At 47.3% G+C, this 27,225-nt stretch overlaps 10 protein-coding genes across 10 annotated transcripts; 2 read left to right on the plus strand and 8 right to left on the minus strand.

The window, feature by feature from the left end:
• Nucleotides 1-310: 310 nt before the first annotated feature.
• LACBIDRAFT_306098 (uncharacterized protein) lies at nt 311-1,783 on the minus strand (the record flags this gene model as incomplete). Its single annotated transcript, XM_001875408.1, has 12 exons — nt 311-397; nt 447-470; nt 528-560; nt 616-676; nt 727-796; nt 852-882; nt 937-1,150; nt 1,203-1,230; nt 1,278-1,415; nt 1,478-1,560; nt 1,611-1,675; nt 1,727-1,783. 12 exons carry the CDS (start codon nt 1,781-1,783, stop codon nt 311-313), a joined length of 891 nt encoding a protein of 296 aa, XP_001875443.1.
• A 301-nt stretch (nt 1,784-2,084) lies between these two features.
• On the minus strand, nt 2,085-8,575 carry LACBIDRAFT_306099 (kinesin domain-containing protein; the record flags this gene model as incomplete). Its single annotated transcript, XM_001875409.1, has 9 exons — nt 2,085-2,341; nt 2,391-4,767; nt 4,820-4,931; nt 4,983-5,522; nt 5,577-6,424; nt 6,475-7,302; nt 7,358-7,775; nt 7,840-8,476; nt 8,527-8,575. 9 exons carry the CDS (start codon nt 8,573-8,575, stop codon nt 2,085-2,087), a joined length of 6,066 nt encoding a protein of 2,021 aa, XP_001875444.1.
• Nucleotides 8,576-9,191: 616 nt separating this feature from the next.
• Nucleotides 9,192-10,712, minus strand: LACBIDRAFT_176615 (arginase). Its single transcript, XM_001875410.1, has 10 exons — nt 10,650-10,712; nt 10,578-10,597; nt 10,518-10,527; nt 10,213-10,470; nt 10,133-10,161; nt 10,009-10,082; nt 9,635-9,951; nt 9,497-9,583; nt 9,358-9,439; nt 9,192-9,301 (listed from the first exon to the last, which is right to left on the minus strand). The coding sequence occupies exons 1-10, from the start codon at nt 10,692-10,694 to the stop codon at nt 9,285-9,287; spliced, it is 939 nt and encodes a 312-aa protein (XP_001875445.1). The 5' UTR covers nt 10,695-10,712; the 3' UTR covers nt 9,192-9,284.
• A 743-nt stretch (nt 10,713-11,455) lies between these two features.
• LACBIDRAFT_176573 (arylformamidase) lies at nt 11,456-13,708 on the plus strand (the record flags this gene model as incomplete). The annotated part of the gene is given in 15 exon segments (XM_001874872.1): nt 11,456-11,645; nt 11,694-11,839; nt 11,889-11,969; nt 12,108-12,146; nt 12,160-12,225; nt 12,278-12,285; nt 12,342-12,405; nt 12,462-12,539; nt 12,603-12,635; nt 12,686-12,792; nt 12,847-12,901; nt 12,955-13,104; nt 13,160-13,313; nt 13,368-13,431; nt 13,493-13,708. Coding segments are annotated over 15 exon segments (1,281 nt in total), but the record flags the coding sequence as incomplete, so codon positions are not given.
• LACBIDRAFT_244678 (uncharacterized protein) lies at nt 13,707-16,292 on the minus strand (the record flags this gene model as incomplete). The annotated part of the gene is given in 13 exon segments (XM_001875411.1): nt 13,707-13,839; nt 13,893-14,210; nt 14,260-14,457; nt 14,513-14,552; nt 14,605-14,797; nt 14,855-14,923; nt 14,985-15,044; nt 15,129-15,278; nt 15,332-15,714; nt 15,777-15,890; nt 15,943-16,050; nt 16,106-16,136; nt 16,155-16,292. Coding segments are annotated over 13 exon segments (1,935 nt in total), but the record flags the coding sequence as incomplete, so codon positions are not given.
• A 754-nt stretch (nt 16,293-17,046) lies between these two features.
• On the plus strand, nt 17,047-18,693 carry LACBIDRAFT_306103 (uncharacterized protein; the record flags this gene model as incomplete). The annotated part of the gene is made up of 5 exons (XM_001874873.1): nt 17,047-17,252; nt 17,304-17,418; nt 17,476-17,694; nt 17,743-18,387; nt 18,448-18,693. The coding sequence occupies 5 exons, from the start codon at nt 17,047-17,049 to the stop codon at nt 18,691-18,693; spliced, it is 1,431 nt and encodes a 476-aa protein (XP_001874908.1).
• Nucleotides 18,694-18,917: 224 nt separating this feature from the next.
• On the minus strand, nt 18,918-20,123 carry LACBIDRAFT_306104 (uncharacterized protein; the record flags this gene model as incomplete). The annotated part of the gene is made up of 5 exons (XM_001875412.1): nt 18,918-19,004; nt 19,058-19,386; nt 19,440-19,534; nt 19,593-19,870; nt 19,935-20,123. 5 exons carry the CDS (start codon nt 20,121-20,123, stop codon nt 18,918-18,920), a joined length of 978 nt encoding a protein of 325 aa, XP_001875447.1.
• A 242-nt stretch (nt 20,124-20,365) lies between these two features.
• Nucleotides 20,366-22,096, minus strand: LACBIDRAFT_306105 (uncharacterized protein; the record flags this gene model as incomplete). Its single annotated transcript, XM_001875413.1, has 13 exons — nt 20,366-20,407; nt 20,458-20,616; nt 20,676-20,709; nt 20,765-20,870; nt 20,918-20,927; nt 20,985-21,060; nt 21,107-21,116; nt 21,173-21,277; nt 21,328-21,519; nt 21,571-21,650; nt 21,702-21,809; nt 21,860-21,951; nt 22,019-22,096. 13 exons carry the CDS (start codon nt 22,094-22,096, stop codon nt 20,366-20,368), a joined length of 1,092 nt encoding a protein of 363 aa, XP_001875448.1.
• Nucleotides 22,097-24,545: 2,449 nt separating this feature from the next.
• Nucleotides 24,546-25,150, minus strand: LACBIDRAFT_306106 (uncharacterized protein). Its single transcript, XM_001875414.1, has 2 exons — nt 24,802-25,150; nt 24,546-24,742 (listed from the first exon to the last, which is right to left on the minus strand). Exons 1-2 carry the CDS (start codon nt 25,047-25,049, stop codon nt 24,688-24,690), a joined length of 303 nt encoding a protein of 100 aa, XP_001875449.1. The 5' UTR covers nt 25,050-25,150; the 3' UTR covers nt 24,546-24,687.
• A 951-nt stretch (nt 25,151-26,101) lies between these two features.
• Nucleotides 26,102-27,138, minus strand: LACBIDRAFT_306107 (uncharacterized protein; the record flags this gene model as incomplete). Its single annotated transcript, XM_001875415.1, has 6 exons — nt 26,102-26,175; nt 26,229-26,312; nt 26,361-26,468; nt 26,524-26,738; nt 26,791-26,867; nt 26,920-27,138. 6 exons carry the CDS (start codon nt 27,136-27,138, stop codon nt 26,102-26,104), a joined length of 777 nt encoding a protein of 258 aa, XP_001875450.1.
• Between the last annotated feature and the right edge of the window lie 87 nt (nt 27,139-27,225).

Consider the following 27,225-nt stretch of genomic DNA (forward strand, 5'->3'; position numbering starts at 1 on the left):
ATTTGTTGAAGACAGTAGATTGAGTATCACAGAAATCTCTCAGCAACTGGGGATGGCAAATTTGCGCCATTAGGTTTGGCGGCGGTCTAGAGCGGTCTCTAACGTTTCGGCTGAAATAAAAGTGATATATGACCTTGGGGCCAGTACGACGGATTTGCTTGGTTGTGTTTGGCAGCCAGTCTAGAGCGGTCTCTAACGCTTCGGCTGAAATAAAAACGATATATGACCTTGGGGGACAGTACGACGGCTTACATAATTATGACCGTGGAAATAGACCTTGACAAGCAAGGTAATACAAAAAAAGCAGGTATCAGACAACACAGTAACCACCATCGACGCGGATTTCGGAACCAGTCACGAACTTTGACGCATCGCTAGCAAGAAAAACAATGGCCCCCTAGTTCTCTAAATAAGCGAATTGGCTGGGCGATTGGAATGGAACGAACCGCCAGGTCTTCGGGCTCACCCATCTTAAGGCAATACAAAAAAGGTCAAGATAGATGTATAAAATAGGTGCCAATACGCACTCTACCCATGGGTGTCAAACTTTCCCAGGTTTTCTATCACAATGGTTCATCCTGGCAGTCCGAACGTCGAAAGGGGCTCACAACTAACCTTCAAATCAGGGTTCTTTGCCAATAAACTCTTCGTAAGTTTCGTTAACATGTAGCCTGGGCTTCATTTGCACGTAAATGTCATTGAGCGCCGAATTGAATAGAGACGCACCTCAAGCTGTTCACTCGAACACCATCCTTTGCCCACTCAACTGCTAAGCTTGCCGCCATATGCTTAACCGCTATCATATATAACGGTGAACCTCCTTTGTGACTGTCGTCCGTCTAGATACTCACCTGCCTTGGACGAGTTGTACGGCGTTTGTAACTAACAGGATCACGTCAATGTACGTCGGCGGAACAAGGGAGGAAAAGTCTAAACTTGTGGAATATTAACGATCTGATACGAGAAGACCATTAGACTCGGAGGGAATAGTGGGATGGAACTCGACGAACTCACATTCGCACTCATACTGGACACAAGGATGATGGATCCTCCACCCTGGGGTATCATATGACGCGCCGCTTCTCGAGCAGTAAAGAACACTCCGTGAACGTTGACATCGTAGAGTCGTTTGACACGGTCTGTGGGATAGCTAAAATTGCGACGATTGTCAGAGGCAGAGCTTGGTCTGAGTGGAGACCCACTCTAAAGCAGAATAGTTTTCAACAATGCCTGTCAATTTAGTTAGATCTATTTTGAACTAGTTGAGCGTAGTGTACCAGCGGATGCAACAACAGAATCGATCCGGCCAAATGTATCCATGACCTTTCCATATGCATTTTGTACGGATGCTTCAGATGATACATCACATTCAATCCCAATGACTTGAACGTCCTTATTCTGTAAGCCGTACGTATCTTTGTAAAAAAAAGTTTTATCTCCGTCAAGTTAATCCCATACTTCCGCTGGAAACACTGACCACGCGCATAATCTGAAAGTTCCTTTGCAGCGTCTCTGCAATCAGAATCCTTCAGATCCAAGACGGCCAAAGACGTGCATCCTCTGTAATTAGAGGGTTGTGAGAAAGAAATTGATGGATTCCGGCGACATACGACTGCAAGAAAGCTCGACAAAATTCAAAGCCCAAGCCCCTGGCTGCACCTGTAACCATACACACCTAGCAAACTTTAGTAAAGAGGACAGGTGACAAGATTTGAGAATCGCTTACTTTGCCTTTCATGGAAAAGCATGGTAAGGTGGGCGCTGGCGAGGCCCCCAAAGACATGGTCAAGACGAGGACAGCAAGAGATAAGGTTTTCGGGGTGCAGGCAATTTTTCTGACATTTTGGTTGGGTTGTGACTTTTCGATATGCGGGTCGATCACCGGGCCTACATTGAACACGGAACGCATATATCCGGCACTCGAAACATAGGAGGTATCAAAAGGTCAAGTATAAAAATCAGGGTATCTACATTAATGTGTGAGGTCAACAGCCTGGGTACATACATTCCAGGAATCATAAAAAGACATAAGCAAACGAAGCAGTCGTACAGATCCAAGAAAGAGGAAGGTTGGAATCCAAGGGCTATAGGCAAGCAAATTTGGATTTTCGCTTTTGCAGCTCTTCCATCCGGGAATCGAGTTGTTGTCGCGCTCGTTCCTTGGCTTTCCTCTCCTCGTCAAGCCGTTGTTCAAGAGATTGCTTCTCTTCCACAACTGATCTTCTGACAGTGACGACTTCTCGTTTGGCTTCGGTCAGTTCGTTCCGCAGGCTTTCCAGCTTGCTGTTAAGCGTATCTCTTTCGCGTGCTAATTCGGTTGCTTGCATGCGCGCCTTTCGCACTTTCACAGGGATCAATATAAAATTAGAATGTAGCTAGAGAAAACTCACGATTTTTCTCGGAGTCACCGAGTGAAGTCTCCAGCGTGGTGACGAGGTCCATGTGAGTCTGAAGGTCACTCTCGCAATGAGTTAATTGTTTATTGAGAGTCTTAATCATTGCCTCTTGCTCGTCAATCTGCTTAGCTTGTTGCTCCACTTTCAAAGAGACTTTGTGATCAATGGAGCCAAAGCCATTAGCACCAACGGGAGTTACATGTCCAACGGAGGTTGATGGCGACTCAGGCTGTGATTCTCTCGAGGATGAAGATGACGTGAAGGCGGAAGAAGCTTGGGAGGAGGTGCTCAGGTTCGAGTCGCCGTTGACATGTTGTGAAGTAGCTGAGCGAGGGGCTGGAGGTGGGGGGACAGAGGGAGGGGGAGTCGGTGGAGGGAGTTTGATAGCGGGCAGAGAACCTCTCGGGTACCCTATGGCTCTATCTGGTGAACGAGCGCCATTAGGAGGTGAGGCGCTGCGGGCGATCTGAGCCTGGAGGTCGCGAATGAGTGAATCAGATCGATTTTTCTCCGTCTGCAGCGTGTCCTTCTCATCCTTGACCTTTTGGAGGGTCTCCTGCAATTCCGCCAGCACGGAGCGATGGCGCTCAAGCTCGAGGACAAGGGATTCACGCTTAGACGCCTCCTGGATAAGTTTGGATTGTTCTCCACGGGTTTTGTTCAAATCTGCACGAAGTCTCGCAACCTCGGCTTCTAAATCATCCCGTTCATTACCAACGGCCGTGAGTTGCCGCTCCATGGTCGAGATAATATCACCCTTAATACCGATCTCGCGCTCCTGTGTCTCTCGGGTTTGCTCACGAAGCAGAGTAAGCTCCTCGGCTCCAACTTTGTGGGCGTCGAATTCCTCGACGATCGAGTCATACTGCTCCTGGAGTGTTCGGCACTCTTCAGAATGTTTGCTCTTTAAATCTTCGAGCGCAGCAAAATGGCGGTTTTGCTCTTCCGTCAAGAATCTATTGCTCTCAGAGCGCATGGTATCAAGGGCCTGGCAATGCTCCTCAAGAACGGAGGCCTGTCGACTTTGTTCTTCAGCACGCAGCTGAGTGTTTTCAGTCTGCATTTTCTTGAGCGATTCGCGATGTTCTTCTAGGACAGCAGTGTGATTACTTTGCACTTCGGCCAATAATCGACTGCTCTCAGATTGCATATTTTCTAGGCGTTGGTGGTATTCTGCATGAACAGTGCTCAAAGTTGATTCCAGACGCGAAATCTCCGCTTGGTGTTGATCTTTGACCGAGGTTATCCCTTCTGCTTGGGCTCGCGTTTGCTCTGACAGTAACGCATCAGCCTTCGCAATTGCCTCTTCGAGCGCAGCCTTGTGTGATTTTCGGAGTGCCTCAACTTCTTCCTGATGCCCACGCTCAAATTCCGCCAAGACTAACGCTTGTTGCTCCTGGACTGTTCGAATCGCAGCATCCGCGTCGCGCTGATATTTTAAAGCAGCAGACGCCGCCTCGTTTTGTTCCTCCACCAAAGCGGCGTTTAAGCGGTCAATCTCCAACCTCCACTCGCTTTTGAACTTCGTCATGGTGGTTTCATGCTCAAGCTTGAGTCTGTCGAACTGCAATGCGTAGTCGTCTTCTTGAGCTTTCAGCTCCCGAAGGTGGCCGGCCCTCACATTCTCCATTTCCTCCGCAAATGAGCTATCCTTCCTTAAAATCGCTGCAGCATGTTCTTCTTGCAGGTCTCTGAGTGCAAGGTTCCGTGATGACTCTGATTCTGATATGGAACCCTCTCGAGCAATCTCTAATATTCGCAACTCGCCAGCATGCTCTTCTCGTAAACGCTCAATTGTGGCAGCTGTTTCGGCAGTGAGGCTTTTGAGAGCCTCAGCCTGGTCTCCGCGAAGCTTCGTAAGAGCATTATAATACTCTTCCTCCGTCGTTTGTAGGGACAGGGAAGCTTCTTCGTCCTTCTGCCTGAGCGCTGCAGCATGCTCAGCGAGAACTTTTGCCAGTTCCTTCTGATGCTCGTCTCGAGTGCTTGTCAGGATCGTGTCAGCGTCTTGCATTTGGCGTTGGAGTTCTTTGCCATGTTCCGATTTGAGCGCCCCAAAAGACGCTTCATGATTACGAAGTGCTTTCTCAAGTTCGGTGGACGCAGTTTCCAGCTCAGCACGAAGGATCGAAACAGAGGTCCCGTGTTCGTCCTTCAGCCTGGAGACAAGTTTGTCAATGTCTGCGCCCTTCTCGATCATCGCCTGTTCATGTTCAGAACGGAGCCGCTCAATCTCAAGGGCATGAGTCGCCTTCGCCTGCTCGAGAGATTCCAGGAGGCTAGCTTCACGCTTGCGGCCTTCTTCCAGGAGAATAAGGTCGTCGTGATATTTTCCTCGAAGAGACTCAAGTTCCATGGACATGTTCACAGCCTTGTGAGTTACCAGTTATAAATGCATCATGTGGGGGAGTATCCGAACGTACCTGATCTCTTGAAAGAGTAGTAAGATCATCAAGCTGCCTTCTAGTGTGGGTCAGTTGCGTGTGCAAGTCATCGACGACCTGCCGATGCTGGGACTCTTTCTGGGCCATCGATCTATGAACTATCAGCGATGCTTTGAAGTGGGCAGAGTACAACAATCCTTACAGCATGAGTTCGTTGAGTCGTTCTAATGAATCATCTTCGGAATATACTGAAGATCCTTCCCGTGGAGCAGCACCATTGTCGTTTTCCATGACAATACTTTTCCTGACATTATCGAACTGGTTCATGGTCTTTGGGGACAATGTTGTATCAAGAGCTAACGCATTACCGTTCACCATTAAAGTAGCTGGTTGTTCGGTTGAAACGCCGCCTTGCGCAAGATCCTGCTCTTGCCGCTCCTTTAACGACCCCTCCAGCAGCGATATCTCCGCTTCTCTTTCTTTGAGAACTTCTTGCAACCGCATAATTTCCTTTTCTAAACTGAACACAGAGCGTTCATTCGAGGGAGCAGTCGGGGAAACACTTGGTAAGGAAATTGACAGGTTAGGGCGGGAAGCGAGGGATTGCGAAGTGGTTGAGGAAAAATAAGAGTGGGAATTAGATGGAGAGTGGGAGCTTCCTGTCCCATGACTGGAGAATGAAGTTTTGCGCGAGTGCAGCGAGGATAGCTCCTGAGAGAGCGACTGTGATTGCGATAGCGACCTGAATACAAATATCATTAATGAGATCTCAAAAGACCTGGAGGATAGCGCTTACCTGGCGTGAAGCGAATCCACCGAGGCCGCCTGTCGGAAAAAATGCCGACGTCCAGAGTTATTGAGTTGTGGTTCGTTGATATCTCGTACCCTGCTCGTTGCCACTCTCCTTCTAGATGGCGGTATATCGTTCGCTTTGTCCAGTGAAGGTGAATCGGTACTGGACTCCGCGCTATTAGAATTGAGTTTTGCCTCCTGAATTTGTGCGGCCAAGTCGGATATTTCTCGAAGAGCGTCACGGTATTTCGTGGTTACCGACGAAAGGTCTGCGAGAGTAGCCGTATGTGTCTGCTGTAGTGAAAGCAGTTGAGCTTCGAGTGCCTCCTCAGAGTTGGTAGCGGGCAAGGGAGGCGGAGTTTCGTCCAATGGAGTGGCTGGCGAGACAGAGATCGAACTTGCAAGGTCAACTTCCAAACTCCTTCTGGCGGAGATAACTTCTCCAACCACGCCACCCAACCGAACCCTAGCTTCGCTGGCATCTTGTTTTTTACGCTCCCAATCCAACATCTTCTCCTCCAGAGCTTTGACTTTTCGTTCCCTATCTTCTAGATGGGTGCGCCAACTCTCGCCATCTTGCCTAAATAACTCTAATCGGGACTGCAGGGTTTCGACTTCATCACATCTTCTTTCGCATTCCTGCTCTAACCTCTCTACCGACTGCTGAAGTCCAAGAATTGACTCATCAGACTTCGCAAGTCGAGCTTCAAGATCCGCAATGTACTTTCCAGACTGGGCTTCCGCATCTTTGAAACGAATGATTTCACGCTTGAGGTCAGACATTGATTCACTGGAGGTGACAGTCGTTTCGTCGTAGACCTTCATCTTCTCCTCAAGATCGCGTACATAAGCCTAAAAATCATGTTTCGTAATAGATTATTGATTTGAGTTGGCAATCTTACCTCAGTAGAAGCTTCTCTTTCGGTCAATTTAGCAACCCGGCTTCTGAGTTCTTCGACGTAGAGTTCGGTAGCAGCATGCCTATCTGCAAGGGCCCCTAACTCATCATCCTTTTCCTCAACCATCTCGTTGGTATGTCGCAAGGCAGCCCGATTGAGAGTAAGTTCGGCTTCCATGGCCGCGATTGTCTTCTCGTATTCCTCGATAACGGGACCAACAATCTCTTCGTACTTCGCAGTGCCTGTCCCAGAGCCCGCAATGCTACTTCGATGCCTCTCACCAAGTTCCCTTCTCAGACGAGTGAGTTCCTCTGTCCTCTCGACAAATTTCTCCCGAAGATCTTCGTAGTTATTCTGCAATTGTGTGTATTGGGCAAGGACCTTCTTTCCTGCACCCTCAACCACCTCAGGTTGGCTGTTAGAGGCTTGCACTGTCCCACCTTCCTTGAGGGCTTTCACTTCCTTCCTCAGACGGATGATGGTGCCTTGTAACCACTCAGTGTCATCCCAGCCATCCTCCTTTTCATTGACAACTGCGCGATTTTTGATGTTTCTGGCACGGTTTGCGTATTTTAGCGTATTGATGGTTTCGCCAGCATTCCATTCTGCAGGACTGACGCAAGCAATCATGAGAGTATGAGCATTGCCTCCCAAGGAATCTTGAAGAAGTCGCGTAAGCTTTGAATCGCGATATGGAACGTGAGTCGCAGTGTTAGATTTTGCCCTTGAAGGGTCACCGAGTGCAGAGATGACGTTCCCTAGCGCGAGAAGGCCACTATTGATCGATATTCCTTCCTTGATACGTTCACCAGCCGCAGCGGTGCGTTTTAACTGTTTCCCATACCATGTGAATATGTCAGATGAACGATATTGGAGTTAAACTCACCCTCTCGGAACCAGCCAAGTCAACGAAATGAAACTTTGATACAATTGTCACCCATTCACCTGGGCCATCATCCCCACTTCCTGGACGCTCTCCAGCATGCCCCAAAGAGCTGGCAGGACGAAGTCCTCCCCTACTTAGGGCCGAGGAGAAGCTAGGAGTCGAAGGACGACCAAAGGTAGGGGAACCCACATGGCCCGCGGCAGCAGAAGGTCCACCAACATACATAGATCCTGGGCGAGTAAGTCTCGAGGGAGATCGTCCAGCTGGTGGAAGGGGTGATGGTGATCGAGGCGGTGGTCCAGAGCCTGAATATTTCTTCTGTGTTAGAGTGAGGGAGAAAATGGCATGCGATCGAGATGATTGAGCATTCATGTCCGTCTCATTTGTACGCCGTATTGACGTGCCTTTGCGGAGGAGACTGAGGAGCATTGGGTGGATTTGTCAATGCGCAAACCACTTCTGAAAAATGAATAAAAGCGTACGTCATAACTTCGCTCGCGTTTCTCACATTAACCTCGCGCAGGCCGCCCCAAATGATGTGACCCTCTTTGTCCTCTCGTATTTGCACCTCCCGCTTAACCCCAGTCGCATCGTCCGAGCCCAAGAGGTCAATAAGATCTTCGTTATATACTTCCACAAACGAGCCCTTGATATTGTAGTTCCATGCACCTCCTCGCTCCTCTTTCAGTTGCTTTGCGCGTGAAAAGATGTGTGAAACTGCCCTGGGGATAATACCCATCCCGTTGTTAGGATCGGAAGGGTCCGCCTCGAGGTCGATGCCAGTCATCGTGAATGTTTTCCCACTACTCGTCTGGCCATACGCAAGGATAGTACAATTAAACCCCTCCGTAAAGCGAGATACAAGCGGTTTTGCAGTCGACTCAAAGAGGTCATATTGGGTGGTGGGTGGGGGATGCACTTGGTCAAATGTAAAGACTTGCTTTTTCGCAGCCGAGCCTGGGAGAGCTGTTGGTACCGAGGGAGAACCTGTACTTCCAGAGGCATTAGAGGGTGGTTCGATCGAGACCGAAGTGGAAGAGGTCGTTTGAATGACTGAACGTTGGAAACGAGTGGGGATGGAGGTCGAGTCTTGCGTGGTGGGAGGGCGAATGCGAAGGGCTATATGAAATGTTAGTAACATAAACATAGCGTTTCCATAAGGCACTGACCAACTTGCACCGAGGTCGCCGTTGAAGACAGCGAGCTCGAGGGGGCCATGCCTGGGCTGCTCGACGACGAAATTGTAACCTTCTAGTAACAAGTCAAGGTCAAGCGCGGCAACTTCCGTTTTTCTTCACCATGTCAGACGATTCATCAATTCTCCCTAGCCAAGCTGCGACTTGCATCTACTTGCTTATTTATTGACAGATTCTTTCAAAATTTAACACCAGCCTGTTACGTTTCAGTAAGAAAGGAAAAATGTGTCCTTCCGTAGGTTGATCCCTCAATTTGGCTGATATACATTGGATATACATGGAAGCAACAAGGTGAATCTTTCTTGCATATGGAACTTGGCCTGCAGTGGCACATAAATGATGGCTGGATGATAGGAGGTGATGCTTGAGAGGCGAAATCAAAATAATTTCATTTTATGATCAATCATGCTCGTTCGTCTCCTTGCAAGATCGCCTTGTCAAGTACGGGGGATGTTTACCGCAAGATTACCGTAAACCATGGACTGGCCGAGGGTGAAAGACCTAACAGAGGCGATGATAAACAGAAAGCAGTAGAAACTTTTGCACGTCGAGGTTTTGGAAAAGTCAATTCTCATAAATCAAAGCTTTGCCTACACAGGAGCGTCGACGTCAGACAAAGTCTCGAGAGGTTAGCGAATGCATGTGGAAACTGCCAGTTGAGCTATCAAACAAGTATAAGTACATTCAAATCCAGTGATATCTATAATGCTGCCGATATCAGGTTAACAAATTTACAAGAGTGTTTCTCCTGCAGAGTGACATTGATGATGAGCTGGGTGTCCCAAATATGAACAGAACGCTCACCTAGTCCTGATCTCAACAAGGAACATCCGACGGCAACTGTCTGCTTCACACTCGCCTCATCCTCGAGGGAAGGATTGACCTCCTATTATATTCGAAGAGTAAGTTCATCGGAAAATACACCCCAAAATTGTATGCAAACCATTAAATCCAATGCAACCAGTAAGCCGGTCTCATAGATGGCCTCACAAATGAAATGACCTTCTCTGAAGGTCAAGCCTCCTCGAACCTATATCTCATGATATGAGCAACATTCAGCACCAGTGTTATTCATTCTCACTGGAGTTCCTGTGGAGGGTGCTACTGTAGGGTCCAGCGCGTCCACATCAAAACTCAAATGTATCGGCCGATCTCGGTTAGGATTGACGTGGTCCAGCGCCATTTCTACCACCTTTCCTATCCCGTACCTGTCAACTTCGTGCATGCTAAAAGCTTTTATCTTGTTGTCGCGCAAAATAGCCTTTTCACCGGCATCAACATCGCGTAAACCAATATAAACGAGATTTTCCGGCTTCAAAAGAGGCTTCACCCAAGAGAATTCTGGGACTTTGCTGCCCAGTCCAAGTAGGAATGAAACGGGCATACCGTGGATGTTTCCTGCCACAACCTATTATTAATTCTGATTCGTGTCTTCACTACCTGTGAATTCTTCACCTGATCCTGTGGATTCGATAGTGTTGATATCCGCATGCGCGTCAACCCAAATGACGCAGGCCTCAGGATGGGTGCTAGACAGGGGGCTAAGTAAACAAACGAAAGAAAAAGCTAACGAACTCACCTCAGTGTCCCCGAAATGGTGCCCATGGCCTACAAGTCATATTCAAAGGATGAGTCGCCAATGGCCGACGACTAACGAACCAAAGAATGGTCTCCACCCAAAGTGACAGCTAACTCTCCGTTCTTGACATGCTCGCCGACAACCTTCGCAATCGACTCGGTAACCCGTGAAACTAGCTTCGGATTCTTTAGAATTCCAACCGGAGGGTCGTCGTTGGTCTTGATGTCTTCGAACTGGTGGTGACCTTCAAACTTGACGTTCCATCCAAGGCCTTCAAACTGACTGATTAGCCCAGCCTCTACGAGATGGATCGGACCTTTGTCGACGCCAGGTTTGGGCTAGAGGAGGTCAATAAGATGCTCATTCTGAGGATGAAGCGACATGCCTGACCACCACTAAATGATGGGTCAGACCTGAAAGATGAAGAGAAATATTAGATAGGTACCTGAAAGGGCAACCGACAATCTGGGAATGGCAATGAAACCAAGGTGGAATTGTAGTGCTAGAAGAAACTCACGGCAACAGTTTTGGGCTCACGAATGAAGCGAGAATGGGAAGCCATAAGTAATGAGGAAGAGGACGGAAGACATACTGCAGTGTGTGCCAATGTTTTGTGCGGATCTACTCGCGTAGCAAGTACTTACGTCATAAGTAGTACTCATGATCACAATAGCGCTTTAGCGTCTATTGGTGCTTGCTATCAATAGCTATCAACGTGCTATCGACGAGTACTCAACGGCTATTTATTGACCACTCCAATGGTCATGTGTGTCGTGCACGGTTATAAATAGACCGCTCGCCCTCTTTGCTTGCTGGACCCTGGTACTGTCTTCTCTATTTGTCTCTCGCAATCTGACCTCACACTCCCCATCCAGTTTCTCTTTCCTCTCAACCCTTTTTTTTTTTCGCCACCAGTACACAATGGTTGATGGTCCCGCAACAAAGTTAGAAACCGCAACGCCACCGCCGCATGTTAAGGATTCCGTGAGCCTATCTTTTCCGCTTGTCTCTTCCCCTATCATGCACTTCCACATTCCCCGAGTAAAATCGTTCACTCATATCGTCGACCAGGTTCGCGATGCCATCAAACATCACAAACATGAGAAGGAGTCCGAAGCCCATCAGGTCTGCTTGAACTTTTGCTCTTCCATTGCTATTCTTATCTTATCTTTCAGATCTTCCGCCAAGCCGCAGGACATCAACCCAAAGGCGTCTCCCCTCAGACGGTTAACCCAGTTTGTTGACCCTCATCGGTTTTGTTCTGCTTCTTAGACCGTTGTATGTCAGGACGAAGAAACCGTTCCTGGAATCGAGCACCCTGGAAGTACAGGTGTCATCTACTGCTCTGATCGTGCCATCGCCAACGGGTTCAATTACGCCTGTTCTCATGAGTGGGCTAATCTCGGTCAAGGAGCTCCTGAGGTAGGCCCGATTCCGGATGCCCCACCCCGCCCAGAGTCCATTCCCATTTCCGTGGATTCCCTTGAATATGCCCCGACTACTGGTGTCAAAGGTAAATCAGAATCGCTACAGTCTTCTTGTCTCCTGATTGTGAAAAAAGGCTTGCGTGAGGCGGTGGCCAATCTATATAACCATACATACCGTCGAGAAAAGCAGAGCCAGTATACCTACGAGAACGTTTGCATCGTCCCTGGTGGGCGTGCAGGTCTATCGCGTCTTGCGGCGGTTATTGGAGACGTATACACTGTAAATTCAACTTTTCGACATCATTATATTATCACTCACCTTTCATCAGAGCTACCAAATCCCTGATTACACGGCGTATGATCAGGTCCTTAGCGCATTCAAGCGTTTGGTCCCTGTCCCTACTGCGTATGTAGCTTAGGCTCAACCTTTTGGCAGATCTAACGATTGCATCACAGCCTCGACCCAAAGGTAGATAAGCTCCCGGCGGAACGAGCGTCACTGATGATTGCCTTAGAACAAGTACCGCCTTGACCTTGAGCAAACAAAGGTATTAGACTCCTCATACATCCACTCGTTGATTCACGTTGTTCAAAATACAGAAAGATATTCGAAACCAAGGATTAGCAGTAATTTTAGCCTCCAATCCTCGAAACCCTACAGGACAAGTAAGTTCGAAACATTTCAGCAGTAAGGCCTCAGTGATAACACGTTTGTTAGGTTATCAAGTTGGATTCAATCATCTCATTGCTTTGCTGCCCACTGAGTTACTGTTTATAAATAGGGGCCATGACCTGAAGGAGCTTGTTTCTATAGGCCGGGAGGGCGTGACCGTCATCCTAGACGAAGTACGATCATTTGATTTGGTTTTTTCCCTTACTTACAAGCCTTGTTTTTCGATCAGTTTTACTCTTGGTACATTTACCCAGATAATGAAAGCGACTACGGAAAGTCCATCTCCTCTGCAAAGTATATAGAAGATGTGAACCAAGCAAGTCACCCAATATTTGTACAGTGATATAATGTTTACAAATTATTTTTACAGGATTCTGTGGTTATCATCGACGGTTTGACCAAGGTCCGTCATATTTTCACTCTCAAGCAACCGTTGCTGATGTTCATATATAGAACTGGCGCCTTCCTGGTTGGCGCGTCTGCTGGGTCATTGGTCCGAAGAATTTGATCACCGCGCTCTCCCAGTCTGGCTCATTCTTGGATGGTGGTGCAAATCACCCGTAAGATTGTGCTTGTATCAATCGAGTTTCTGACTGAGTTGTTCCTCTTTACAGATTGCAACTTGCAGCGATTCCGCTGCTGGATCCCGACCGGGTTGCCAAAGAAAAGGTACTTCTCTCCCTTCTTCACAACATCACACATTCACAAATCGTGAATTGTAGGTCGCACTTCAGAAGCATTTCAAAGCGAAACGCGATCATGTGCTTGCTCGACTCAAGAAACTTCATCTCGACGTCGACGTCCCTCCGTCTAGCACATTCTACATTTGGCTGAATCTCGAGAAACTTCCTCCGCCTCTCAACAACGGTTTGGTAAAAAAAATTAATGATTCAGAAAGGATGCTTTTTCTCATTGATAATTCATCAGACCTTTTTCGAGGAACTACTCAAGGAGCAAACTATAGTTATACCCGGCATTTTCTTCGACATTAACCCTTCTCACCGCCGGAATCTGTTCAGTTCTCCATGCCACCACTTTGTCCGTCTTTCGTTCGGGCCACCACTCGAGGATCTTGATAAAGGTAGAGTTTCTTGGGATACTTCTCGCCGCTTTGCCGTTAAACATGTTTATCCAGGTCTTGATGCCATTGGTCGTGTTTTGGAGAAGGCGAAGAAGAGTACGCACACGTTTGGTCAAGGGTCAGTTGTCCACTCGCGTTTCTAGACATATCTACTGATGTCGTATTCTTGTGCTCTCTAGTTACAAAACTGCCGAGAAGGAGGACCCTGAACCTGCTCAGAGTTAAGTATCATTCATTCCTCATGAACAAATATGGGGGGTTCCATGAAGGATACCCGAGTTCTTCGTTTGAATCGGGTTGGAAGAGAGATACATAGGTTTGAAGAAAGATACGCAGTTTTGAAGGATGCAGAAGATGTATTTGATGTTGTAACAATATGGATGAAGGGATTGGTTAGCTACTTGAATCGAAAGGTGCAAAAGCAACTTTGAAGGATTCAGCATCCGCCCGGTCGTCTGCCTCCGATAACGTGCACGCTTTCCAATCCAGTCGATTCGGCATGTCCAAGAGGGAAACCAAAACTTGTCTAAGACTGAAGGTCAGTCTACCATGCAGGCTGTCCAATACAAATAAGCCCACCTTCCAAACTGAATGCTAAAAGGGATATGATCTTTCATGAGATGCACCATCTTTCGACCATCTGGAAGGTCAACCTTGAAGTAGCTCCCCTTTCCACCTGCACAAGCTTCCATGGCCGCCTCGGGGTCTGGTTCAAAGTCAATCCCGAGTTGCCTACCTTCTGTTATGAACGCTTGTTCAACTTTATCTTTGAGGGACAAAGGTATCGGAACAGCCTGGACATGTGCATGTCCTCCTTTGGCGCTCAATCGCCCTACCTCAAATACAACTGCGCATTCCCCGTGTTTCGCATACATTGCTTGCAAGGAAGTCTTATACCTGAAAATAAATGTCAGCTGAGGCTTCACTAGATACGCGTTAAACATACTGTTCAGTTTCCTCAAGAATAGATGGTGCCAAGTCAGAAGGAATTGTTGAGTATGTAGGATAATGTGTGATGGGAACGATAAGCACATGCCCTCCACCAGGCACCCTGAATTGATTATTTACTGGGTGAGTAGGAATAATCTGGCCTTTTGGCAGGGTGACGTAGCATTCGGAGCCAATTGCAACAATTAAGTGTTTCCTGGTAAGAGTGTCAGCGCCCATATCCAAGTCGATACTGTAGGCTGAAAGTTTACGCTAGATTCGGATTTGACAAGCAAAACCAACACTCGTCAGCTGAATGGGATGTCAGAGACGTGAGAACGGAACCAGGAAAGGCGAGACGGACGCGCTATCTCCTTGACCGGCCCACGCTTCCCGCGTCTTTGACCTTGGTTAAGTTGTTGATTCGCTACATGGCAGTCTTCAAGGTAATGTTCTTCGCTGCCACATGCACGACAGACATAGCCTGGTTTCGGTTTCTTGCCACCGGTGTCGCCTCTAGCATCCCTCGTTGGACAATCGCGCACAAGGTGGCCTGGCTTGGAAACACTTGAGTCTCAAGCGGTCTGGGCTGAACAGCACTCAAGGAAACTTACTGTGTTGCATACCTTGCATACGTAACCTTCTGGTGGTTTCGTTCTTTCAGGGCACTCGCTGATGAAATGCTACGAGGATCGTATGGGCAAAATGCTTTGGTAAAAAGGCAGGAAAAGAGGAAAATAATACCTCAGTGGATTCACACCTTCGGCATTTGTAGCCAGGAGGCAGTTTACCAGGTTCGCCTTTCTCTGTATAGTTGATTGAACTAGCAATTCCATCTAGCAAAAAGATAGGCGTACCGATACGGTTGCGCTTTACGGGTTGGGTCACGTTGCCAAATATATAGTTATCGGCCTCTGTGGCCTCAAAGGGGCGTTTCACGGCCTGAGGCGCAAATTCGAGGAAGGGATTCTTGGTGACATTAGGTGGAAGCGATACTGGCCCTGCAGTATTCGGTGAAATGGAAAACGCATAGAACCACTGTCCAAGGAGCATGATCAGGTTTTTTTCCCACAATGAAAAATCGAAACTACCCTTTGCTTCTTTCCTATTGATGGTTTTCCCCCAAAAGCACCGAGGCCTACGAAACGTGAGAGACGGCCAGCCTCGTCATCCCAGAGGAAGGGTTCTCTTTCCCAAAAATTAGGTTGCTGCCCATGTCCTGCTGCAAAATGGTATCGGGGTTTTGTATGACGGACGAGATTGTCAAGAGGCGGGGCGCCCACAGAATCTAGGCGTGTGCCTGGAAAAGGTACCGACGAGAATTGAGATATTGCAGATGGCCAAACATTGGTCACCAGGATATCGATGAGTGAAGAAGAGGTCGCTGCGGATTGGATGGCAGCAAGAGATTTGTAATTTTTGCCTGTACCTGACTGAGCCAAAGAGTTGGACAACAGTCGCTCTACAGTTTGGACTGAGAAGAAAGGAGACAAGAAGCCCTAACATGTCGAGCGTCAGCAAAATTACTTGAAGAACCGAAGACGACGCAGACCGGGGCGGCGTCAGCAGAGTCATATATGTTTGGTTCGTAGATTCCTCCCAGGCAGGCAATGCGAAGACCATGAGCAGTCGAAATGACGCCAGACTTGGCTGTTGGGGACGGGTTGAGGGGGTATTGGCACCCAAAAAGTACAACGCTCACACATCAGAAACACATTTTTGCCAAGTTCACCCCCTGTAATTGCAAACTTCTGAACAACAGCTTCTGGTAATGGATATTCTCCCTGCATGATATAGCATTCGATGGGGGCTGGAACACGCGTCCAAATCACAACAGACATATCTTTTCAAGATATCAGGCGCACCCAAAAGTTTTCCGTCAAGCAGCAGTTTTGTCTCATCTTCGTCATTCACAACGTCTGCAGACGCCTCCGGCGGCCCAAAAAAGTCCCCGATACAGAGGACAAGGTCGAATTTGCCATGTTTCGCATCAATGGCCTTGATCTTAGCAAAAAGCTCTCGAATGGAGCCAACGACTGAGCCGACGGTCAAGCTTCGGTTGCATGAGTGAACGCAAAGCAGTTACGAGAAGCAAGTTCTTACACTTTTATCGGAGCTGTCATAGAGCGAAGATGTTTCGATGGGATCTTTGATTTTCCCCGCCTACGGTGACAAACATCCGTTGTTCTGGAAAGAGAGTGGATTTTGTCATGCTCACTGTGTCTTGCCCCTGGCAGAAGTCTTGGATGGGCTTGGACTTCGGCAATGAGCTGCCAATAAAGTTGGACTCGAGGCGGCCAAGTTGCAGCTGTTAGCAGGTGGTAAGGCTTGGCTAAGCCTCGAATAGGAACAATGGCCTGTTTAGGAACAAGGATTGTATATCCCAAAATGGGTGTGCTGCTTCCGCTTTCGGACCCTGATGTATCTGATGTTCGTGCTGTTGCGATATCGGTTACGATAGATTTTATTCATAGAAAGTTATAAAACCCGACACCTTTGCAGCAGATGCCTTCAACGTTTTCTTCGTCCTCGTCATGCTCCCCGTTTTTTTTCTTTTCACCTTCCTTCTTCCCGCTTGGGCTCTCCCCACTCAGCGCTTGACAATCCCCCATATCAACCCCTTGGACATTCTCTGTCAGCTCCCGATCGCTTGCAACTTCCTTTGTCCACCTGCTGCACTCTCAGCCACCACCCGTGCTACAGTTTTGGGCACCGCCAATGGTGCTTCAGATCCCTTGGGAGCCTATCGATTTGCCGTCAAATATGCCTCCGCACCTCGCTGGGGTTCATCAAACATCGTCACCACATGGAATCTGCCGTAGGCACCCCACGTCCTTCACAAGTCGCTTCTCTAACACCTTTTAGCAACGGAGCGACAAACGCCTCAGCACTTCCCTTGGCTTGTCCTCAACCAGGCGTCGACTCTTCAGCCTACACAGAAGACTGTCTGTCAATGGTATTATACGTCCCACCTTCCCTCAATTCAGCTAGCGATGCTCCCACTATTATGTGGTATGTTATTCTGTTCATCTTTTCTACAGCGTTTTATACTCCATACTATAGGGTACATGGCGGTTCGTTCATTGTGGGTTCTGCGTCTGGGCCTGGTTTGGATGGCTCTAAGCTTGCTATCGCCACTGGATCGATTGTTGCCGTTGTGCAGTACCGTTTGGGAGCTGTGCGTCGAATGCAAGCCTGATACACCATTGTCCCTAATTTTTGTTTCCAATTTTAGCTGGGATTTATGGCTCCCAACGGCGGTACAAACCTCGCTGTTAAAGACCTCGTCACTGCTATGCAGTTTTTGAAGAAGGTCGTTCCGGCTTTCGGTGGAAGCAGCTCAAAAATCACCCTCGCTGGCCAGAGCAGCGGAGCCAACATGATCAGGGCGCTCCTCGCAGTTCCGTCCGCGTCGTCCCTTTTCAAATCTGCAATCCTCCAGTCTGATCCCATGGTATGAATTGAATTGTTCTCTTTTGTCAACCTACCAACGCTTGCATAGAATTATGGCTTTCTTTCTACGGCCACACAGCAAACGCTGCAGAACAACTTCAACAGCCTAATCAATTGTGACGCCAGCAACACAGCATGTCAGAATGGTCTTTCCCTCAATTCCATTCTAGGTGCTCAGATGAATTTGTTCTCCAATGCTATCAACCTCGACCCCGCTGCGGGCAACGCTCAGCCCATCAGACCAGTCAAGGACGGCTACTTTATAACTTCACCCCTCGATTCGACAGCGCCGTTTCCAGCTGTCAACAAGCCTCTCCTGATCTCTACCGTCGCCCAAGAGGCTGGGTTTGCTATCTACAATGCATTCCCAGACCCTTTGCCCGAAGCGGCATTCCAGCCAATCTGTGACGCCACATTTGGTAGCGGCCGAACGCCTGCAGTAGTATCATCCCCGAACTATGCACCCGTTTCATCGCTGGATGGATCAGTGGATGCTCGCACACAACTACAGGTTGTGGGTACAGATTACCTTTGGAGATGTTCTAGCTGGACCTTCGCACGTAACTGGGTCCAGCATGGAGGCGCTGCCTACGTTGGGCAATACGTCGTTGGCACTTCTTACCCAGGTAACAGTGCAGTCTCATTTTGCAATGGACCGGGAATTGTTTGTCATCAAGATGATATTGAAATAGTGGTATGCATTCTTTTTTGCAATAGCTGTGGCGACATTGTAATTTTTGTTCTTCCTCACCAGTTTGGCACGACATCAAATCCTACATCCGCACAATCAGCTCTCACTACCGAGATGCAAAAACGCTACAAGGCGTTCTTGACTAATGGAAACCCCAATGTAGCCGGTGTCGCCAGTTGGGCAGCAGCGACGTCTTCTGATGTCCACTCCATCCTCTTGGGCGGGTCCGGGGAAACCGCCGTTGGGGCTTGTGAGCCGGACTTCTGGGGTTCCACTGTCCAATACGACTATCAATTTTATAATGAATAATCGCCCCACCTGCGGTTGTCCCACTGTCTTTACCACTGCCTTAACTATCCCACAACTAATTTGGCGCCCTGACTTTTCTGTATTCATAGTTTACCCCTTGGACGTTTCTAAATTGTAGCCTTACACATTTCCCCTGCAATAGATCTTATTTCATATTTCCATCCTGCAGTGGCTAGTTATACCCCGCATTATTACATGAATACGATACCATAAATACATAATGGTCAGAGTTTCGGTGGTATATTGTGCGCCTGAGCGTCTATTTCCGAAAATATGTCGAAATTTCTAACCAGTGACATCTCATTCACGGCCTGAGTGATTAAATTAATTGACAATCCTGATCACTAGCAAGCAAAGGGCATACCCCAGCTTTTCCAATCTTGAAAAAGACTCGATGAAGACGTCCGTTCGGTCCGCCTCGGGACTCATCACCTTCGTAAGTCAGAATCGTGCGACCATCCTCGTCTTCTCGCAGACGAAGGGGATTGATCACCATACGTCCAAATAAACCACTTGAAAGAGCCTCCACGCAAGCTCTTTGTTCTCGGGTATTGGTGGTCCCTTGAAGAATATCGGCGAGGGTTGACAAGATGTAGAACTGTGGCGGCATAAAACTGATTTCGCCCTTTTGGAACTCAGTCAAAGCTTCGATGGGGTGGAGAAAGCGGGCTGCAATAACTTCGCGACCTCCATCTAGTTTAAGCATGGATAAAGCTCTCAGTGCTGGAAACTAGAGGAACAAGTACCAGGTTTAGGGATTCTATCTTGTTTCGCGCCAGACGAAAAGCCAGACGATGGAGAAGCGGGAAGAAAGACCACATAGAAGCGTGTATGAAACCTCCTAGAATTCAAACTTACAATGAGCTTGGGATAGAGAAGGCTGAGAGCGGCCAGTTTACCGAGGAGCACCAACAGGGGTAATCCATTCGGTAAACGGCAACAATGAACCCAGGTCGGCTTTCAGATCGTGGGACGTGAGGAAGGTTTGGAAGTTGAGCTTCTGTTGGTGAATCGCATGCCGGGCTTCATCCAGCAAAGAGTCCGACAAAGAACTCAATGCCGTTGTGTCAGAAGCCGACGATGCTAGCAACAAACCAGACTCCTCGAATGTTTCCCGTATTGCGGTCATTGTCAGGGATTGATCTTGTGTCTTGTCAACATTTCCCCCAGGAAAGACCTATCATTGGACGTAAGTGAAATGGTCGCTAATTACTGGTACAAGCTCAACAAGTGATTCGTACGTGCATTCCACCAAAAGATCGCGCCGCATGATTGCGTTGGACGAGTAGAATCTCGTTGTGTTTGTTGACAACGATCAAACTCGCAGACGGGCGCGGAGGTTGATGTTGAGCCATTGAGGAATGGGATGTTGACATGCGGAGCAGAGTTCGGACCCAAGTTGTACTTGCGCGTCCAACGACAGGGGGCATTGCTGTAGGGGCATAGTAACAGGGGGCAGAGTATAACTTGCTGAGTCAGACTTCGTTATGATAGGTAGGACATGCAACTCGGGAACCGGGTAACGGCGAGCGGTATACATATGTACAAAAAGGTAATCTCCTAAGGAAATAAGAGAACTACGACGGAGACCAGAGAAAGAAGACGTGTGTTACATCAGGGTATATGATCGCAGAACCAATAGCAGCACTCTTGTCTCTTGGGTGTATAGAGGCTAGTGTAGACGAGACAAAACTTTCACGACAGCCTTCCACTCCTGCTCAACTAAGAACTCTCAATATTGGCAAAATATAACAACAAACCCACCTTGTGTTTCAGCGTTCTGAAATCTTCAATATTCACAATGTGCAGCATGTACTGGCTGAGCTTGTCAAGCTCCCTGTCGGCCATAGCGTCTTGTGTGTGCGCATTTTTGAAGGGATGGATTTTCAGGCCTTCACCAGGATTGAGTGCAAAGTTCCGACTCTTCCGATTTACGAAGCTTTCAATTTTGGTCCAGACGCCAGACTGGGAGGGTCACTCACAAGATCGTCAACGTGAATCGTGTTTGCAGCGTTGCTAAAAACCACCCGCGATCAGAGCTGTGACGAAGACGGCAATAGATGATACGTACAACTGAGAAAAATGGTTCCATATTATTTGTAAAGCTTTCACAGAATGTGACCAGGGCTTTCCATCTCGTTCCGTAAAGACGGGAAACATACATGTTTTGTCCAGAACTACAACACGTGTTAGCAAGCCTTTGGCGGGGCGCTTTTTTGCTCACCGAAGGAGATCTTGGAGGGTAGTTTGTGAGGTTCTGTCATTGAAAACAATATGCTAGTGACGCCTACCTGGTAATTTCTGTTCGATCCTACCATTCCCAGTTCCACAAGTTTGGTTTCAAGCCAAATCCAACTAGTCTGCGACCTAAGGCGAAGTCGTAATCTATGACCCTTAAAAAGGATAGTCATACCAGATGCAGACTACATTCGAGGATTATTTAATCTCAACTTCTCTTGAAACGTCACTTGGCACTCACTGTCGTAATGGGGGTATATGGCTTCCAAGAATTCGTGCAAGCGGGGCCGTGCACATTCAGCGGGCGGAAGACTTCCAGACGTAAGGGGTTTCGTATCCAATATGGCTAGCAATGATTATCACAAACGAATAATCCACATAGATTCAAATGCTCACTATAGTCTATGTCCAAAACCAGCAATTTTTTTCCTTCACGTAGAGGGTGAATTATGTTGACCTGTAGTTTCTCGGTTGCCTCTCTGACTTTGCGGATATTCCTTTTATCTTGTTGATATGCAGTACTTGCCGCCAAATTTTCAACCAAATCGACATCCAAGTCATTCAACACGTCCGGAAGAAATTCTAGCTCTGGTCAAATTGTCAATAGCGTCAATCAGTGTAAGGAAGTGTGGTACAGACTCGAGGGATCTTTGATCTCGTTGCCTTCAGGCGTTCCAACCAAGGTAAATTTCTTGCCTGGAACCAAACCGAGATCGGAGCTGGCAAGGTCACTGACAAAGGCATTCACGAAACACAGTAGGTGCACTTACATCCGGACCTGATCTGGAGGTAATTTCCCCTTGACTAAACCAAGGATCTTCTGTCGTTCGAACGGAACTTTGGTCAACTCAAAAAGAGATGACTTGAGATCAAAAACTCTTTTTTCGTAAGTGAGTATGCAGTCCACATTGTCTTTAAAGCACGCGACCTGTCTGAATCGGCAATTTGCAATTTCAAAATCTTTCCTGCCCAAGAGAATTGTAGATCATGCCATTTTTCCGGCGACGCGTCTGAGGAAGACTGGGAGGGTAGGACGGAAAGTTATAAATGATGAGGTCTATGTTGCCAAAGCTTGGACCGCACCTACTGGAGTCATCGAACTGATTGTAACCATTTGAGAACTAGGTTCGGAGCTTGTTAAATTCGATGGTACATTGGCAGGCATCTTGCGACCGAACTTGAGTATAATTGGAGGATATTCGCAAAAACTTGTGTTGGCAGCAGGTCAGCAGTGTTATCCCTTGTTATCCCCCCTAATACATACGGTCATGTGACCCATCGCTGCTCTTTTCTCACCCCAATGTCAAGGAAGACGAACAAGACACTGTCCTGTCCCGTATCTAATCGACTGAAAGATGAAAGGTGCTCAATAAATCCTACATAACTTCGTCGGTGTTGGAGAATCTCAAAATAGTTTCCGACTGCATAATCGTTGGCCACTTCGAACTTCTTTCGAACACCTTTGTTTAAAAACTAAACAGCCGTTCTAGGTATAGAAACCTTTGGGTGATGTTTGGGCGATGCAAGCTGCTGTCCATTGTTCCACGAGTTTGCTCGGGAACTTACATTAGGGGAATTCAAAGCCGATGCAGCGCTGCTCAAGGTGCGCCGCCCACATGAAGGGTTTCTCTACCTACAATGGCTATTTTGTGCAAACAAGGAAATTTGGACAACGGTCTTCAGGTATACAGTTAGATCAATCTTCTATAGGACCTCTATGCCTTGAGACCTGCGATAGGATCGTATTGGTCCAGTGTTGTCCGAAATCAAACGATGGACGCCCACAACATACGAGCCCGGTGATATTGCCTATGAATATGGCAGCATAGCCATGCCCTTCTACTACAAGAAATAAGGGTATCGGCTGTGGCCAGATTCTATCAATAGTGAATGAACATACACCTCGATAATTCATTCATCGGGCGCCTACCCAATGATGATGAATATGTACCGTCTTATTTTTTACAACCTTTGGTAATTCACAAAGTTATCAAGCCACCAATCCAAGAGACAACACAGCTTCACTTCTTGGCAATCAAAATATTCAGAGCCATCTCGTTGTAAGTAACATCTGCGGAAACTCAATCTCAATGCCCACTTTTGTCTTGCATCAAGCGAGCCCATCTGAGAGTTCTCATTTCTTTCAGGACAGGTCACTTAACTCTTAGTATTCCATCTTCCCCCATTTTTTTTACCTTCATGCTCTCAGTGGATTGCTTCCTCGCCTACGTAGTGAACACATCGATTGGTATTGCTCCAAGCAACGGCGATGGAGGGGTTCATGAGAGAAACGAGGGAGAAAGCTAATGCCAACCGCAGTACACGGTTCATGAAAGGCTCTGGTGCCATGTCTGGGACACCTTATGTCCATATATAGACATAATTTATGTCTATATTGAGACATGTCCAAAAAAAGACATAAGGTCGTCCAAAAACAGACATAAGCGATCAATCTCACACCCACGCCCAAATAGGCAGCTACTCAAGCAGTTGACCTCCTACTGGCTTTTCTCCCTGTGCTATGCGCCGCAGGCCAGAAAAATATTTGAATAGCTCACTTACCTTGTGGGAATTATAGGATACACTAATATGAACCTAGAATGCATTTTTAAACCATTGAAAAGAGAATTTGTGCTGTTCTGAGCATAAAGTCAGTTCCACTTGTTGCAATTGCTCATCAAAGTATGTGTCCATGCTAGTAGAATATCTCAGAGTATGTGAAAGCACTTTACATGCACTTCTTCCTCCTAATGGCAGGTTGATGCACTAAAGGCAACAAAAAGACAGAATCAATGGGTAAAAAAAAAGTTGTACTGCTTTAAAAATGCTGATACAGGAGTGCTGGTATGTTGTTAATATTTCCTCACATAGTCTTGACCTTCATATAAAAAGAATTTGTAACAATCTCAAGATCTGGACTGTGTTACAATAAATCCATCTAAAGTTGACAATAAATCTGTCATAATTGAACAACCCTTGCTGTTGATCTATAATTCTACATATATAATCAGTGTAAAGTACCCTGCTTCTTACATGCACATTTTTGAAAAGAATTGAAACATTCTCAGCTGTTCCAGACATGACACTAGAGCCATCATTATTCCTCTTCATTGTAATTTTCAGTACTCTGTCCTTGTTAGCTCAACATGAGGAACTTGAACATAAATCTGCTTTGCAATTAATCTGAGCTCTTGGCCTAATCTCCTGTCTTGTGATTTCATGTGTAAAAATGCATGCTGATGGGAAGACTTACTCATGATATCTAATCTGTTTCCTCATAGTTGTGGCCCCCAATGGGTCCCTGCCCCATTTTTAAATGGTACACCACTATTTGGGCCAGATGTGGAAGCCACCTGGGCCATGCGGCGTCTCCTCAACATTTTCCCACATTGTCACCAGTGTGACGGATTGTGGCCGCCAGCTCAAAATCGAACTAATAGGGTTCTGCCGCCAGCCTAGCTGGCACAAACCTGTCAGGTCCAGCCAATTTCCAGCTGACCGCTCTGACTATTGTCATTGTGGGTGAATATGTAGAGAGGGTACATATCACAGTATGGCAACCATGTATTCAATAACTCAATATCCCATTCAATTCCCTCCTCAATCCAAGCACATAATGTAGAAAAATCAATGATATGTAATTGTTACTCAATAACACGATGAAATTACCGGTACTACTGAAGAGGCTAGTTATATGCTACTACTCACCCATAACTCCCTTCCCTGCTATTGTGATACTCTCAAGTCATTGTGATCTCATATGCCCCCTTCGTCAATTGGTGGTGGAGGTGATGGCCAGTGGTGAAGAAGTCTAAAGAGAGAATGTCCACATTAGCAGGCAGACAGGATAGGTTGTCGTTAGTGACTTACTTTGGCAGGGTTTGGACAAACAAACGGCGAGGGCAGCAACCCCCATAGCGGTGAGAACTTACCAAGCAAGAGAGCTCCACGTGGCAGGCGAGGGAACGTCGTACATGATGCCGGAGTTGGTCGGGTGGTGTTGACGTCGCAGCTAGTTGGCGTCGACCCATGCGTGGCTGGTGTGGGGGATGTGGGCAGTCAACGTGTCCGAGTGTGTTGTTGGCAGTGCTTGACCCCATCCACACTTTGTCAGTCATATGTGTTGAGTGTTGGCGTGTGTGTTGGGCGTTGGCGAAACTGGAGACGGCAGAGATGGCATGATGCGGTCGGAAACGATGATGGAGTGGTGAAGTTGTTGCGAGGTTGTTGTTGCGTGACAAGGGAGGCAATGGATTGTTGACGACAGTTTATGCCCTTTTTGAAGCTGCGGAGTATGAACATATTTCCCACATGTATCTCTCTCTGTTCGTCTGGACAATTCTGCTGTAAGGTATTTTATTGTTACGAAGGGGTATGAGAAATTATAAAGTCAATGCATTAAGAGCTACTAGTTACTATGCCCTTCAAACAAATGTGGTACTTCAGTGAGATATGTAGGTATCATGATTTCAGTGGGTGAAGCTGGTGAGTAGATTTAGACGAGGGCTGGTGCCCAGAAATCAAACTCCTCGTCACCAGCTGAGATCCGACAGGCTGCCCAACAGCTGTCAATTGTGTAGCTGACAGGGGAGCGGTTTGATGCCGATCAGGAATTTCGGCATTCTGCCATCACCCTGGGGCCCAAACGGCGGTGTAGATAGGGAGAGGATATATTTCACAAAATTTCATAGCAATCTGTCAAGTTTCTAACAAGATACATATTTGTGATTCAATTATCTCTGTGAAAAAAAAAAGATGTCAATCACTGGAATTGAACTTAGGTTGGCCATAAAAGGAGATCAAAAAAGCGCAATAATCCACTACACTATACAACCCTATATAATCTTTACATGTAGTTACCATATATGTAATTTTTGAAAAACGGTGTCCTTGTCCCAGACATGACACCAGAGCCTCATGAAATGCTCAATATCATGAATCGCTCAGCACGTTGACGACTGCGCAGACAGAATTGATGTACTCCCAGCCGGATTATGCTCCGTTTCTACGCATCAGCTTAACAGCCATCGGAAGACTCAATCGCCCATGAATTTTGCCTTTGAGCGACTCTCCACTCGTCGTCACGCCGATGATCAACAATGAGGTATTGTGAAGGGGCATTGCAGGCATAGGACGACCACATGTCACGCCAGTATACTAATTGGCGCCGTCAAAACTCAAGTTTGCCTACACTGTCCGCTACGAGGTGGAAGGTAGAGAGGGATGACGGGGTTGTTGTGATGGCTAAAGTACGTGTCAGGAGGACGGGAATGCTGGTAGTTGAAGAAATCGCCTACTTGACTTGTTGGAAGGCTCGGCCTTTGAATATGGTTGGAGCATCTGTGTGGAGGGGTCGTACACCCATCCGAATTTGTCAGATTCTGAAACATGTCAGAAATCGAGGCTAAAATGGCATCCTCTATACGCACCAGTAATAATCTCTTTAGCGGTCAATCCGATATATGTTTGCGCGAGAGATAGCGGCAGAGACGTGTATGCCTTGGAGAGAAGGAGAAAAGTTCTGTGGCGAAACTCGGCTACAACAAATATATGATTGCTATGAACAAATACTTCGCAGTAGAGGCAACTCACCCACGAACGCCGTAATCAAACTCGCCAGCACCGACGCCAGTTCTCTGTCGATGAAATCTGGCTGGGCAACAAGACTGAAGATGTGTTCAGCTTGAGCATACACTTTACCATGCTGCCTGTTTACGCTCGACACAGCAAGTCCCGCCAACGATTTCGTCAAAGGCAGGGATGCAAGATTTTCGGGTAGCCTTGCCAAAACATACCGAGCAGGAGCACTGGCAAAAACGGTTGAAGCGATTTACGAAATTGGTTTCGTTGTGGTCTTACAGATCGTCTAAGATCAAATACGCGAGAACGAGAGGCGCTATTATCAGCAGACGTGTTGGCTGTCGGTCACCATTTGCCTGATATGAATTGACAATCAACATAATGGTACACAGTTTGAGGCAATCGTACATTCAGGTCAGTTTCTTCGGCTATCTGAATCAATCGTTTGTAGTCTTTCTTGGAAGTTGCTTCGACAATTGCGGGAAATCTGTACTGAAAGTTATCAGGTCGAGGCTGAGATGCTGTGGAAGGTGCGGTGGTGGCTGGGTGAGTGGTAGACGCCGCCGTTCGAGCCTCATCGCGAAGTTCTGCGGCAGTAGTTGGAGGAGGAGTAGGTGGCCCGACCATTTTCAGTGCAGTACAGTGATGGGACAATCTACCTACTTTATGTCACGTTGAGTATATACCTCCGAGTCATTGACTGATCAAAAGCTG

This window comes from Laccaria bicolor, genomic scaffold (genome assembly GCF_000143565.1).
Source record: "Laccaria bicolor S238N-H82 LACBIscaffold_2 genomic scaffold, whole genome shotgun sequence".
Classification (NCBI taxonomy): Eukaryota; Fungi; Basidiomycota; class Agaricomycetes; order Agaricales; family Hydnangiaceae; genus Laccaria; species Laccaria bicolor.

Coding starts and splice junctions, on each gene's coding strand:
- LACBIDRAFT_176615 (XM_001875410.1), bottom strand. CDS start 10,694: ATGGCTTCCCATTCTCGCTTCATTCGTGAGCCCAAAACTGTTGCC. Junction 10,083..10,132: donor ACCATTTCGGGGACACTGAG/GTGAGTTCGTTA, acceptor CCCCCTGTCTAG/CACCCATCCTGAGGCCTGCG. Junction 9,440..9,496: donor TGGTTGCATTGGATTTAATG/GTTTGCATACAA, acceptor CGAATATAATAG/GAGGTCAATCCTTCCCTCGA.
- LACBIDRAFT_306106 (XM_001875414.1), bottom strand. CDS start 25,049: ATGACTGACAAAGTGTGGATGGGGTCAAGCACTGCCAACAACACACTC. Junction 24,743..24,801: donor TTTGTCCAAACCCTGCCAAA/GTAAGTCACTAA, acceptor TTCTCTCTTTAG/ACTTCTTCACCACTGGCCAT.